The sequence below is a fragment of the Hippoglossus stenolepis genome, chromosome 9 (assembly GCF_022539355.2).
Source record: "Hippoglossus stenolepis isolate QCI-W04-F060 chromosome 9, HSTE1.2, whole genome shotgun sequence".
NCBI classification, from domain to species: domain Eukaryota; kingdom Metazoa; phylum Chordata; class Actinopteri; order Pleuronectiformes; family Pleuronectidae; genus Hippoglossus; species Hippoglossus stenolepis.
In genome coordinates this window covers 14,808,393-14,823,057 of record NC_061491.1, presented here as the reverse complement: position 1 = coordinate 14,823,057, position 14,665 = coordinate 14,808,393, and the positions used below count along the sequence as shown (strand labels likewise).

Below are 14,665 nucleotides of genomic sequence, written 5' to 3'. Positions count from 1 at the left end.
AAAATCCTTTACATGTTTGACCTATACTCTGGAGATGATATTGGGAATTATATTTTTTTTAAAGCCTGAATCTTCAACTTCATGTCAATGTTAAACACAATAAAACCTCTTGTCCTGCTAGAAAAGAGTTTATTTTACGTTACGCAACTGCAGGGTTTTGTGCATTTTAATCCAGTCCACTGTGGCAAACTATAAGAAAGTCTGCTTTGTGTTCTGGCCGAGTGCCGCACAGCTGGAAAACATCATACAGGCAGTATTTTGACTCTCATTCTTTCTTTCCTGGCCAATCAACCCAAGTGCATAAGGTATAAAGACAGAGAGTTTTATATTGAGAAAAAAGAAAAGACATAATCCAAACTACGTATAATAAATGAACAAGCTGTATGAGACCCAGACACAGATGCTACATGGGCCCACGTTTCAACAGTATCAGTCTTTGTCTTGAATGATGATCATTCATTTTATCTTGTTAGGATTCACATCATATTGTTGCCCCGATACAGAGCTGAATCAGCCGGTGAGAGGACTGTTCAGACACTTCTGAGACTCACTCGTGAGCTGATGTGATATTTCTCACATAGTTTCAAATTACAGATGCTATTTAGAATTTAGCAAACGTTTTCTTTGACTTTGAGCATTTGTTGTTGTGGGGTTTCTCCTTTCTGATGGCTATTTTTGACAATGTTTACAAATTATATTTTTAATCAGACCAAACACATCATACATATAATACATACAGCTAGCAGATTAACCTTGTGACCATCACGTTCCCTGCGCCATGGCGCACGAAAATAGGTCCACGTGTTTAGTGACATGTAATGTCAAACGTTTCCACAGAGTGTGTGTCAAACTAAAGCTCATTATCTAATCCAAGAGGCTTCTTCACTTCAGTTCCACAGGTCTTGTTATTAAAGAACAGATTCATATCTCTTGGCCCCGAGTTATTAATCGCATTCCCACGAATTATTATATCATGGTCACGTAATATATTTTTTCCCAAATGTCACCAGGGGCTCCGTAACTAACATGTTCACACAATCAGAGATGTTTTTCCTGCATTTAGCAGCTGTAACCATGTTTCTGTTAGTCTGGACAATGTGTTTGTTCTCCTTCTTTTTTTTCAACATAACAGTTTGATCCTCTTATTGAAATATGAGGCTGTGCTGTCACTCAAACTTGTTCATGTCAGTGATTGGTCATACGCAGTAAACACCGCCCCTTTAATATGCAGGTGCTCAGATCTTAATAAGGAAAACCTGGGTTGACTTAACGCCTTGATAACCAGCTTCGTGTGGCCACTTAGCCTGACGGCAATTGTTAGGTTAAGTTCAGCTGGATCTGGAAAAGTTAACCTGGGTATGTTGAACTCGCTTCTTAGCCAGGAAGGTGACAGAAACCATCTTTGGGAAAAAAGTTAAACTAAAGTGTACTTTAACTTGACAACGCACATGGCAGGGTTCATGTGCTACACTGCAGCCAGCCACCAGGGGGTAGTGAAAATAATTTGGCTTCATTTATGGGGAACTATCATATCATCCATTCTTATGTACTGTCCATGGTGTTAATGTTGGTGTACATCCTTTTCAAACCAAAACATTTGAATGACATATTTGTATTCTGCCTGATGATGTTGTAGCGACACACCACAAAATCACTCCGACACCACAGCTCTCTTTGGATCTCTCTTACTGAATGGATCTGTAATGATACAACATGTGACAGGGACTGCATCAGTTCACATCCTCTTCTCAGACTACTGTCTCCTTCAGCTCCAAATGCAGACAGAGTATAACAAAACATGTGTATACATTGTAGACAAAACCTGTCAATTGAAACGATCGTATAGTGATTCATTTTTGACAATCATACCTGTAATGATACAACATGCGACAGGGACTGCATCAGTTCACATCCTCTTCTCAGACTACTGTAAAGGATGCATGAAATAATAATGTACACCAAATGCAAAATAACATAAATATGCCCTGCCTCACATGTCTAACCCAGCACAGAGTAAACACAATGACCCTACGTGTACAAACAACCAAGCATACAATAATAATGTAAAACAAAGTAAATATACCATGCCTTGTGTGTCTGGCCATCGCAGCGTAAGCACAATGACTTAGCGTGGGTTCACAAACAACATTAGAAAAGTAACAATGCACTTCACATTTGTTCTATACAAATCCCACAAGAAAACTACATCTCCCATAATGCCGCGGGTCGCTGGCGCCAAGCGGCAGCACTTCTAAGGAAAACAGCCCAAACCAATGCAGCGCTAACTTTTGAAATAACTCTCAACACTCCTCACAGTACAGACCTGCGCTTCACACACTATAGCTGTCTTATATTGCTCTTTCAGAAAGCCGTCACAGTAACGCGCGTTAAACGATGGAACGACACTGAGAAGCGGAACACTCCATAAACACACCTCTCCTTCAGCTCCAGATGCAGACAGAGAGACAGGTTCCTGAGCGGCACGTACCACAGCGCGACAGGGGGGTTCACAGACCAGAATACTCATATACAACATATTCACGTGCAAATAAAAGGTACGTAAAACATTACTCCTTTTGTAAGTACTGAAAAGAATCTCACAACAATGTTAGGATCGATTTATCATTGGCTATGAAATAAAAATATGAAAGTACTAGAAATCCATACTCCCCCACCTCCTCTCATTGTCGGCAAATGGAACATCCCCTTGAGACGACACTCACTGCAGGGGGTTCAAGTTAGCTGGAGTACAAAAAAAACACACCATTACAATGCTAGCATTTTTTTTTTTCAGGAACATAATGCTTGAACTCTGTAAGGAAGCTGGTGAAAGGAGAACTCAGGCAGCAGCTCTTCTCTTATGCAGAAGAGTTTAATGCAGGCTTGATGCATCAAGGACACCAGAAGGTAAAACAATATAAACCTTTACGTCTAGCCACTGATGTAATACGCAAAAGAATTGGGAGTTGGTGCCTCTCTGTCCGGGGCATCTGAATTAGATATGAAAGTCCATGAGAGTAGACACTACAACGTACTGCTAGTTGCCCCTTTATCTATAACCTAATCTTGGGTACTGCTTGGAGAGAAGGGAGTATCTGTGGAATGAGTCTGGCTGTAGTCTCTTCATGGTGAACAGATTTACTGTATGAGGATGGTCAAACATTTAGACCTAGGGACAGCCAACAGGGACAGGCTGGCTGATCTCATTTTACCAGAGGCCCAAGATGTCATGACAGCGGTTGGTCCACTTTGTCAATCCAGCAATGTGATGAGAAGATATGTAGCAAGAAACAAACACTGCAAGGCCTGAGGGTTTATGCAGCCAATTACGTGCTGTGTTTTTCAAAGCCCATTATAGAGTTATGCAATACCATTCTTTGGAGATTCCTCATTAGCAAATTATCAAATCTGCAATTGATCTCGATTAAAAAAAAACCTGTATGTTTTAAGGAAGCACATATGTTTTAGAGATGTGTTGTTGTGGTGGCAACCTGCAGGTACAAGACCTGAAAACAAAGATCAATCTTAATATTTATAATTTTTTCCATGCTGTCTCTGATTGTCTTCCAGCATGCTGTCCGCCTCACCCTGGTCTGATGTAAAGACTCTTAATATACCATATTATGAACGTGATTGTTCTAGATCTTATTTGCTGAGTATTTTATGGTGTCTCAGCTGCAAGAATCTAAAAAAGTCCCGGCTGGACACACCATGTTGCTCCCTCAGGTCGTCTCCCATATTGCTGCATAATCAGGATTGCATATATTTACCAAGGGCTTAATCTGTGCAGCTTGGAAGTAAGTTTTTAGATACTGATACATATTTCATCCTAAAAAAAAGTATGATTAATAAACAATCATAATAAACTCAATAATATTTGGAATGTTTGGTTAGTTGGTGAGGCATTACTCAGCTGTTTTGAGGCCATGGTAGAGGCTTGGGTCTGATGATGGCAACGCGGGATTGTCGATAAGACAGAAGGAGAGAAATATAAAATATGCACCATGCAAAATACTATTGGATGGATTGACAATACATTTTGTGAAGACATTCATGTCTTCCAGAGGATGAATTGTACAGACTTTGGTGATCAGTTGACTTTTCTCTACCCCCACCACAAGGTTCATATTTGTGATTTTGAGTCAAATGTGTCAACAACTATTGGATGGATGCTACTGACATTATTGTTTCCATGACAATTGTCAATAATAACTTTGGTGATCTTCTGACTTTTCTTCTGGCTCCAAAATTTCCCTTAACATCAGCTGCTCTTTTGTTTTGTGCTCATCGGCCAACGTTATCGCATGCTAACATATCTAAACCTAGATGGTGAACATACTTCATTACTTTAGTAAACTGCTAATGTGGCTATAGACTGGTCTTAATTTCTGTCTGCCAAATTTCCACGCAAATGTGGGTCAGTCTGTTCAGTGGTAAAAACAAAGCAACAAAAAAACGTGACTATTTAATCAGGTGATCTGGTACAACACAAAAGCATGTATATTTTGTAGGCCATAGATTGTTCTGCAAGAAAGCACAGATGGGAACATGGATAAATGTTCTTCATGTTACAGTCATGTATATGGAACAAGAGATTAGATGACAGCTATGGCTTGTCCTCATTCCATAGGCGTTCCATGTGTAACTCTGCACCACAGCTGTACTTAAAATAATGAACCTGTCACATGACTCAAAAATTGACATTACTACATGTATGTGCTGAACCAACAGTTTCCGGTATGTTGTCTATACAGGAGTATTGGTGGGTCCTGCTAGCATAGATGGAAAAGGTACCAAAGTCTTTTACTTAAGTAAAATTGTGCTGCAATGGAATTATACTTCAATGAAAAGTAAGTCATGCATTCAAAATTGTATTTGAGTAAAAGGGTGGCAGTATTCAATATGTGCTAAAGTGTCAACATAGGTGTTGTAATAATTAATTGTTGACACATTAAGCATTCCCTTTCAGAGAAAGTTTATTTGACATGGACCATGTTCATTGATTAAAAGAAAAATTAACTAAATAAGACAGAACTAACCTGGAAGGCTTAATGTCATCTGTTATCCCAAGCCAGATATTAAACAGGCACCTTAAGTATAACAGAAAATCTAGAATCAATATATATCCACCAATATTGTAGAAGACTCATCCGTAAACATATTTTGATTCTGTGGCTGATCAAAAATGCTCGGTAGACTGATGGCCAGTTTAACTTTAATATGACATTTTTCATTTTTGAGCTCATCAAATGTTTAACATGTAAAATTCCAAAGCAAGTAAAAAATGTGGCTGTCGGCTTAATTTATGATACTTATAATAGTACTTTATTTCTTTGCTCAGCATTTTTATGTCTTTGCAGACATGAAGGAGGATTAAGGTCAATTTGTTGGAGAATGCCGTCATCAGGAGGCAAAATCACTGACACCACCGTGAAATCATATGTAATCAGCAGCTATGTGTTTTAAGGTGATCGGTCAAAGTATAAACTAAGGACATGAGACAGCAGAAATCGGTAGAAAAATTATAAGATGATCGTATCAGGCCACTTCACATTACTTCAGACTTTGTGTGACACAAGGTCCTTGCACATGCTGAGCATCTGATTGAGGTCGACTGTCAGGTCACATGGCCATATACACTGTAAACAAATAAAAAGCTGGCTGGTCTCAGGTCAGCACCCTGATGCTATGAGGATGCAAGAAGTGCACGTGCTCGTGTGTCACGCGTCTCTTGCCACCGTCATCATTCTATTATCACAACCCTAGAAGCACAAGAACTATTTGAAATACGCAACCTTGCTAATCAAAGAGGTCAGGCTGACAGTATCAGCAGAGCAGTTCACAATCACTTGCACCAACAGCGTCACTTCAGCTGAAATCAGATTGAACTATCCATTTGTGATTCAGTGAGATCGAAAGCGATACGCAAAGAAATGTTGGACAGTCTGAATGAGGAAATGTGAGGCTCAGGTGAGCGGTGATAGCTGACAATGAAAGAGACTAAAAGGCCTGCTGGAATCATGCAAACATGAGCTATTTGTGTCTATCTGGTCAGCAACGTCTCATTCCCCCCTGCTGCCATCCAATGGTGACTTTAGACCAGGGGTATTCAACTAAAATTTAAAAAGGTCCAGTTAGAGAAAACTTCTTGAAGCAAAGGTCCGGAAGATCATAATGTCTAACTATTTAGTGTGATATATATTTAAGTAGCCTAGTAGTTGTATCAACATCTGCATGTACTAAATACCTGACTGTCAAATCAAATGAATTCAGTACGATTCAAAAACTTGGACAATATTTATTGTCACGTAACAAAGAACTGAACATATATGTATGATTGCAGATATGTATAATGTTCTCTCATTAACTAAATAAAAGTAGGGCTGCATTTCAAAATAAGAGAAAATAAATAAAATGTGAAAATTGTGCATGTTCAAATAAAGGGCTTAACTTCAGAAAAATAAAATAAAGGGAGCAAAAGCTTGAATTTCCCTTTTTCTGTTTCACATCTTGACTCAAAAGTCTCAACCAATTTTACAGATAATAAATCTCAACACATCTTAACAATTGAACAGTTTTAGAATCACTTTCTTCCCCTCTTATATCCCACTCCCCCACTTTTTTCGTCTGTTTCTCTCCCTTTCTCCGTCTCACTCCTGTTTCTCTCCCTTTCTCCGTCTCACTCCTGTTTCTCCACTTTCCCTTGTACCTGCAGAGTTTCCAATATTTCCTCTGGAGGCAGGTTCACACGCACACAAGCTCTTGCCCAAGGGTGATAACTGACAGAAGTCTAGAACAGGGCGAGGTTCAACAGAGGTTCAACCTTCATCTTCGTGTAGGTAGCTAATTAGCATTCTAGAAGAAAAAGAAGTGATACAACCAGAGTCAACATTAGTGTTGCTTTCCACCACTGTCAGCTCTGCAACTGAAGAAATAAAGCTTTGCACTTTGATGTTACTGCTACATTGGTAAGTAAATAACTGTAAATGTTAACATTAGCATTAGCAAGAATGCACATGTTTCCCCATTGAACTACACTGAAAGAGTTCCATTTCTGGAATTCAGTGTATTCTGCTCTCTAATGCCGTGTTGTTTAAAGTACTTGATATGGTACTTAACATGTGACATGTCGTTTTGTGCCAGTTTAAAGTTGCTATTTAGGTCGTCACACAATTCAATCTAAGTTGGCAAACTTTCAGTTTTAATCATCAGTTTTCAGTCCTGGTGCCTTTATATAAATGGCTCCTCCCCAGTCCGCCTGATAAGACGTCTGGGGAGGTTCTTGGATTTTGTGATAACCTGCACGCTACAGAGATGTTAGGATACGACCACATCCACATTACATTACCAGTCCTCTGATAACACTCTGCTGTTGCTGTGCTGCCCTATTAGAGCTGTCCTTTCAATCTTTCCACTCACTGGACCTTGTGTGTCCTTTACAGACACATAGAGGAACTCAGAGGATTACAATGGTTATAAAACTTAACAACATAAATTTTTGACACAAGTGAGTATGCACCTTTGTAAGTTGTAAAGCACCTAACTCTGTTTCGAAAGGTGCTATATAAGTGAAGTGCTTTTCAATATTATCATGTTTTATTACATGTTTAGCTTCATAGTGGTGCAGCTTAGCTAAAAAATAATAATAAAAAATCTGCAACATTGGATAAAAGCATAAAGTGCGTTTCACTTGCAGCCTAAGGCATTCCCAAAAAAATGGATGTTGAGCACCCATGAAATTCTATTGGCAGCAATTTTTCAAAATTGCCACCAGACAGGGAGGAAATTGGAAACAATACAGTCACCTTTCATGCAATACGCCTTTCTTTCTCTGTCTCTGTACTCCTGTACAGAGCAGAAAACAGCCGTGGACAACTGCGAAAGGGAAAACTAATAACAAACCTTACGAACAACTTCTCATCCTCACAGACAAGGGTTTGAACTTCAAGTAATTCCGAAAGTGAAAGGCTACAGGTAAAGGAAACGACTGAGCCTGAAACTTTGCGGGCGACTTTGCTGTGAAAGAAAAGCATGTGCAGTTAAAGCACCAAAATATTATGTTTTCTTAAAGATATGGTCTCTGACATGGCAGGAAGAATACAACATATTGTATCTGCACATCCCACCCTAACATGAGAGCTAATGGGCCATTGATCCAATCAGAGGAGCAGCATCAATGGTGAAGAAACACTGCAGAGACTTAGACAGGAATTAATATATCAATGTGTTTTCAGTGGCATCATCAGCAGTGTTCTTCATTAATATGACAGAGTCTTTATTATTCTTATATTAATCAGAATATACAGTAGCCACAGTTAATGACAGATCATAGCATTAGGAAATAAGCTACACTCAGCAAGTACTTTTACATTTTATACTCGGCATATTCAAAAGCATGTACTTCATTTCACTCAGGTTGAACTTCTAGTAATGATACTTTTACTTGAGTGCATTTTGTCTATTTATTTGTACTTCTACTTTAGTCAAATGTTTGATTTCTTCCTCCACCACTGTCAATAGTTAATAAATTCCATTTAAACAGTGCAGCAGTCACTTCAGGCTACACAAAACAGGCTGAACATGTTTACTGCCCCATTTCCAACCTACCAGAGGATGAGCTCCATATAACCTAAGTTTGGTGTAAGGTGGTACGAGGTCAAAAATGCACAGCACTATGTAAGCATGTTCACAGTGATTTAGTTCTCCAAACAAATGGCAGGAAAGCAGCTGATATGAGTACAGTTATCTGATCTTCTCTAAAACCTATCATTATACTCTCACATGATTGAGGAAGAAGGCCGTGTAAGCTTCTAGAAAGATTTGTTTTATAAAACTTAGTGTCTTCATATTTTTATAGTTTCCGGAATTTAGAAGTTATATTTGACCATCATGTGCTTTTGCGTTCATTCCATAATAAAATATTCTCTAAAAGCCACATTCATTAATTTCCCCTTAGATCAGAGTTGAAAAAGATGTAATTATTAGGTTTTTACCTTAATAGCTCATGCAGCATTTTCATTGCTAGCTGCTGTTTCTAAACAGAAGTTTTTTCTACTCCAATGCTGTAAGTTGATTCTTTTATTTTTAAATGGGAAACCTGTCAATACATTTTACATAATGTTATATTAAAATGCACGTCAGACAAACAGAGCCGACTGACATTTTATTATTGATCCAACAAGAACTTGACAAAGTAAAATCTTCCTTGATCACAAGAGTTCACTACAGTCTCATGCCTGGCTACGAAAGCAGCCTCCTGAATGTTCACGCTCCTTAAAATGTTGGCAAATTGAAACACGTCTATAGAGCAACAAAGTCTGCATTAGGAGGGAGTCGGGTCCAATGGGTCAGAAAAACATCTTCTGAATCTGTCACAACGGTTTATTCATGACCACTGCACAACTCATGCTCTGGTTACCATGTCAACAAAGGTCTTTACTTGCACATTTGAACCCAAACTATAATGTGCTCCCAAAATAACCGATCAGGGTTTGCACCTTATGTAACTACGTCGTCAGCTAACTAGATTTTGACAGTTCTATAGCCAGCTGCCACACACTCGACTCTTGGATTGTCTTAGGTTACATTGTACAAATAACTTGAACAATCATCCAAACCATCATCCACATGCCTCATTAAGTGCTGGAATGTTGGAAAGTCCTGACTGTCGCCTTCGCACTATAAACATTCTTTGAGTATTTTCCTGTGATCTAGTTTGTGGTTTGTCAATGGCAACATAAAAGCCATTTTACAGTAACATGATATAGAAGTAAAGTATATTTCAGTATGTTTTTGTAGATTGATCATCATAATATAATCTTTTATCTATATATTAAAATCATATTTTACTATAAATTATTAAGGTGAAAACATTGTTGATTTAATAATGTCCTGTACATGTTTGGTAAACATCTGCGCCATCAAATGTAAATCATATTTGTTTGTATTTCTCAGAAGAATAATTGATAATGCCAACAGGTGACAGATTTCACTGAATATTTGTAATAATTTCATATTTCTCTTCAAATTCAGGTAACACTGAATACAAAAAACATGGACTAGATGTATTATTCTAAAATATTTATTTAAAAAAATATACATTCAATACAGTTTCAGAACAAATAATTGCAGAAGTATTAAATAACCAGCAAGAGAGAGATCTAGGTTTGGTCGTTCTGTCTGACTTCTTCATGGGTCCTTTGTTCTTCCACGGGTGTCACTTCATTTTTACCCTCTGATGCGTTGTGTTGTATGCTCCCTTCCTCCGCTCTTTCGAGGTCAAGCCTAAGTTGCTCTTTCTCATTTAGGATCAGTTCCTCCTCCATGGCTTTCTGCTGCTTCTCCTGCTCGTCCCTCTCTGCCTCAGACTTCTTAATTTTCTCCTCCTTCTTCATCTTCCAGAACCAGATCAGGTTCTTCTCGGGATACGCGACTTTGGCCAGTGGGAGTTTGAAGATCCTATTGGTCCCCGTGGTCAGGTGGAGGAAAGTCAAGGCAGAGAGACAGAAAGGCCAGGTGCAGGCTGGCAGTCCAAACTATAGATGACAAATACATCATGTTACAGTTATTAGGTTATAATGGGCTGATATAAATAAATAAATACAGTGAGAGAAAACTTGTACTCACCCTGGACATTATATTCGCAATAGCCGAGCCGAGGTATGCGCAGAAAAAAGCTACAGTGGAGAAGAAGAGATATCGTGATGAGACATTCGTTTGCACGTTGTGGCGAGTGTGATCATAGATTACAAATGGTTCTCAGCCAATATTGGACATGATTTCATGTCATGTGGTCGTCCTGTTTGAACTTTGATGCATTTTCAGATTGTGGTTTTATCTTCCTGGTTTCTACTCACCACACGTGATGGCGAGCAGGTGCACCTGCCAGGTGAGGGCATAAAACATTCCTCCAATAGCGATGCAGGCTAGCACACAGTTGTAGCCCCAGAGGCCAAAGTAGATATCTCCAAAAGGAGCAGACAGAGCCAGACCTGCAAAAACAATACACAGCCATCCTGTTAGAGATTCTCTCAATTTAAATTATTGTAATTAATAATAACCCCCTGGTTATTTTATCTTTGGGGTCTCTGTGGAATTGGAACATATTGAGACTTAAATTCATTCTATCAGCATACAGGGAGCAGAAATAGGAAGCACTGTTTATTGAGGTGGGACAGAATCACATTCAGAAGTGTCCATTGTTGGATGCTTGTCAAGGCATTGTGCGTCCTCTCACCTGAAACCATGCCCACTGCAGATCCCAGGACGGCGTGAGCACAGGTGATCGGGGAGGAGATGAAGAGCGAGACAATGAAGATTCCTCCCGTCCAAGGGTTGTCACAGCCGTAAACTTGGCCTATTCCCACAGGGACTGACATGAACAGCTGAAGAGGTACAGAGAGAAAGGTTGAACATAATTATACCTAACCTGAGCTAGAATCCATTCGCCAGAGATACTGAAATCACCAAGCAGTAAATGTACAATACTTCTACAGAACATATAGAATCAACCCTGGCCTTGCACTGACCTTGGGTAAATCGATTTCGGACCAGGTGATGTTGGGCAGCTCTGAGCGAGGCTGAATGAGGACCTGGGGGAAGTGGTGGTTGTAGTGACCGGTGGCGACCATGTGGAGACACACCAGGATGTTGAAGGGCAGTGTGAACACAGGCAGATCCCAGCGACTGTTAATAGACGCAATGGCGCTGGACACAACCGGGCTGAAACACAATCACATAACATCATCAACGTTTCTTCCTCTTATTATAATTTTAGACATGTTTTTTTAAGGTGGCATATTTCAGTTTATCAATGTTTGCACTTTTATTCTCATTATTGCTCAGTCTATATATGCTTACCACATCATGGACATGAAGACGTTGGGCAGCAGAAGCCACCAGTACCAGTCTCCTGCATTGGAGAACACAGCCATCAGCAGACCTACCAGGATACCGTTGTACCCATAAAGCCCAGCAGCTATTGCACCCCTAAAGGGAAGTGGTTTCGAATACATTAATTCAAGTTTTCCTGTTGCACAACACAGTCCATCTATAATAATTTCACATTCATCCATGTCTATTGTCATCACATGCATTAATTATATCAACCCATTGCTGCTGTGATTGATGGCGAGTTAAATAAATAATCGCATTTCGATAACATCACAGCATGATGTGATCTATGTGCAACATTTTTGTTCCCGGTGCAATATACAAGCATGCACACAAACTCACAAGTGGAAAACAATGACATCCATGCTGTAGAGGCTGTAAATTATTTAGTGTTCAAACCTGTTCTGTTTCAGGATGAGGGCAGAAATGGTTGCAAAAAGTGTGCCCACAAAGCCGTTGAGGGCCCACCAGTAGTTCTGCAGGATGAGGCCGGCAAAAATGATGAGGCCACTCAGAGGGTTGTTAACGAACATCACCTGGGCAGCTCCGCGAAGAACCCAGTCCAGCAGCTGCAGCAGGATGAACTGTTCTGAAAGAGAAAGCAGAGAGAACAGGGCTGAAATTTCCCCCTAGCTGCAAAGAAGATGGTTTCTCAAGTGCAGACACATTTACTTGACGATGAGCAAAAGTTGGACATCGTTAAAGACAAGTTTTTTTTAAAACCTCCCTTTAGTGATAACTTACTTTCCATCCATTTCCCAAACACCTCCATGTCTCCACCGAAGTAGGAGACTCCCTTGAGGAGTCGGGCCCGAGCCTTCTGCAGCGCTGTGAGTCTTCCAGGCACCTCTGGCTCCTTCTCCTTCATGCCCACCTGGGTCATGTCCTGCAACATCAGTGGCTGGACTTCCTGGAGTCATTGATACAATAAAAGGAATAAAGACAAATATAATTAGGAATTTAAAAAAGTAATTTAAAATTAAAACCAGCTAACTGCTAAAAACACTGCATCTTGGAGCACATCATAAAGTATGTTGTTTATAGTGTATGTACAGTAGCTGTTCAGCTGCATCATTCCCCATTACCAGTTGCCGTAGCAACATGACGTTAGTGTTAGATACTTGAAGGTATCTTCACACATGTATGGTGGTGATGATGTGATCTGATGAAGAATAGGTTGATTTGGTATATTAGCTGATTTGTTAGTGTGTGAGAAAACCCATCCCTCATACTGTGTGTCTGCGGTGTGAGCAGTGACTTACAGTGAGACTGTTGACCGGAGAGCTGGTGGACAGATCAGCTGAGGTGGACCAGTTGATATTCTTCTGAATATCCTGAAAGTAGAGAAAGAAAGATGTTGCATGTCAATTTGCAGCCAATGGAGTTTTCCTCTGTACCTGTAAATGTTAGTTGAATTGTTCATGTGTTTTTATACCTTCATTATCAACTTGTGAGACAAAAAAAACTAAAATATAATCTTATGGCTCTGGAGAAGATTAAACCATAATAACCTTTTGATATTAATTATTATTACAATTTCACTTCATCAATATCAAATAAAGACCATACAAATATAAACCTAATTTGTCATATAATCTTTAAATATTTTCTCAGATAGACACATATTTACTTAGGTTTGACAGTGGTTTACCCTCCTGTTGGATTTTGACAAACAGTTAAAAAATACTCCTACCTTTGAGCAGTTTGATCCAGGCATCAATGGGTTGTCAGCCTTTCTTAAGCTGTACAACAGCAGCTTCCACTGAAGGCTTATATAGCAACAGGCCACTGGTATAACCCCTCCTCCTGCAGGAATCACTGGAATTCAGCAATTATGTCCCTTACCCGCATATCTCTCTAAACACACCATCACACAAGCTATTTTCATTCTTTCCTATATGCTCCTATGTTTAGAAGCACAAATGAAATGAAGATGCTGTCAGACAAACACCAGCTGCAGGTGTTTGTTGATTGACATGATGCAGTATCTAAAGCAGCTTTGTTAAACTCAAGACTGGATGACCTGATCTGCCCCTGATCTCTGTCCAACAGTCAACATTTAAGACGCCGTGCACTCCACATATCTGTGTCACTGACTGACCCTGGGTGAATGTCTCCTTCTTGGACTTGTTGATGTTACTGCTATACCAAGTAAATGTAAAGAGGAACACCTCTGATTGCAAACATTAAAGTCTGTTAATGGGTTCTGGGGAGAATGACTGCACATGTTAAAAAGTTGTAAAAAAAAGACCTCTGCGGCTCCAGAGGGATGAGGGATCAAATGCTGCAAGAGATTAAGACTGCAATAGCTGAGCCAGTACTGAGACTTGAGTCTTCTGCAGTGGCCAGAGGTTTGGTTTCAACTTCACTGCCCTTTGCTGCGTTTCATCCCTGCTCTCTCTCCCCCTTTCAAGCCTGTCCGATCAATAAAGGCTAAACTGGCCAAAAGGATATCAAGATAATCTCTGTTTGAGACTAGTTGAGTCGGACTCTCCAAACACACTGCCTGGATTGTGGGTAATTCAAAACGAAGGAAGCAGGACTTCCAACCTGTCTCAGCGCTGTGGCAGCTGCTGAGAAGGCTGTGATGCATCACGTGATGTTGTGAGTTATGATGACCTGACTTTACTTGTGACACATGCTGTTTCACATATTTTGCTTGAGCTTTCAACAGCCAGGTGGCTCAGATGCAATACAGTGTTGCTTGAAATGCCAAACGTCACTATTAAAAGATGCACTTTTCTTAACCCTGCTACTCTCCTCACTACACCAG

General features: G+C 39.8%; 1 protein-coding gene and 1 long non-coding RNA gene across 3 annotated transcripts; one reads left to right on the top strand and one right to left on the bottom strand.

Annotated features, from left to right (window-relative positions):
* The first annotated feature begins 1,281 nt into the window (after positions 1 to 1,281).
* Positions 1,282 to 11,487, top strand: LOC118114851. Its single transcript, XR_004697502.1, has 3 exons — positions 1,282 to 1,356; positions 2,366 to 2,555; positions 11,258 to 11,487. It is a non-coding gene; the product is annotated as an uncharacterized LOC118114851 (long non-coding RNA).
* Positions 10,066 to 13,637, bottom strand: slc14a2 (solute carrier family 14 member 2). 2 transcript variants are annotated; one of them, XM_035165532.1, is made up of 11 exons: positions 13,586 to 13,630; positions 13,155 to 13,226; positions 12,978 to 13,054; positions 12,637 to 12,802; positions 12,292 to 12,481; positions 11,860 to 11,988; positions 11,529 to 11,721; positions 11,237 to 11,384; positions 10,857 to 10,991; positions 10,627 to 10,676; positions 10,066 to 10,535 (listed from the first exon to the last, which is right to left on the bottom strand). In XM_035165532.1, the coding sequence occupies exons 3-11, from the start codon at positions 12,993 to 12,995 to the stop codon at positions 10,161 to 10,163; spliced, it is 1,404 nt and encodes a 467-aa protein (XP_035021423.1). In that variant the 5' UTR covers positions 12,996 to 13,054; positions 13,155 to 13,226; positions 13,586 to 13,630; the 3' UTR covers positions 10,066 to 10,160. The 2 variants fall into 2 exon arrangements, with proteins under 2 accessions (XP_035021423.1, XP_035021422.1); XM_035165531.1 differs by lacking the exon at positions 12,978 to 13,054 and having other exon boundaries at positions 13,586 to 13,637.
* Between the last annotated feature and the right edge of the window lie 1,028 nt (positions 13,638 to 14,665).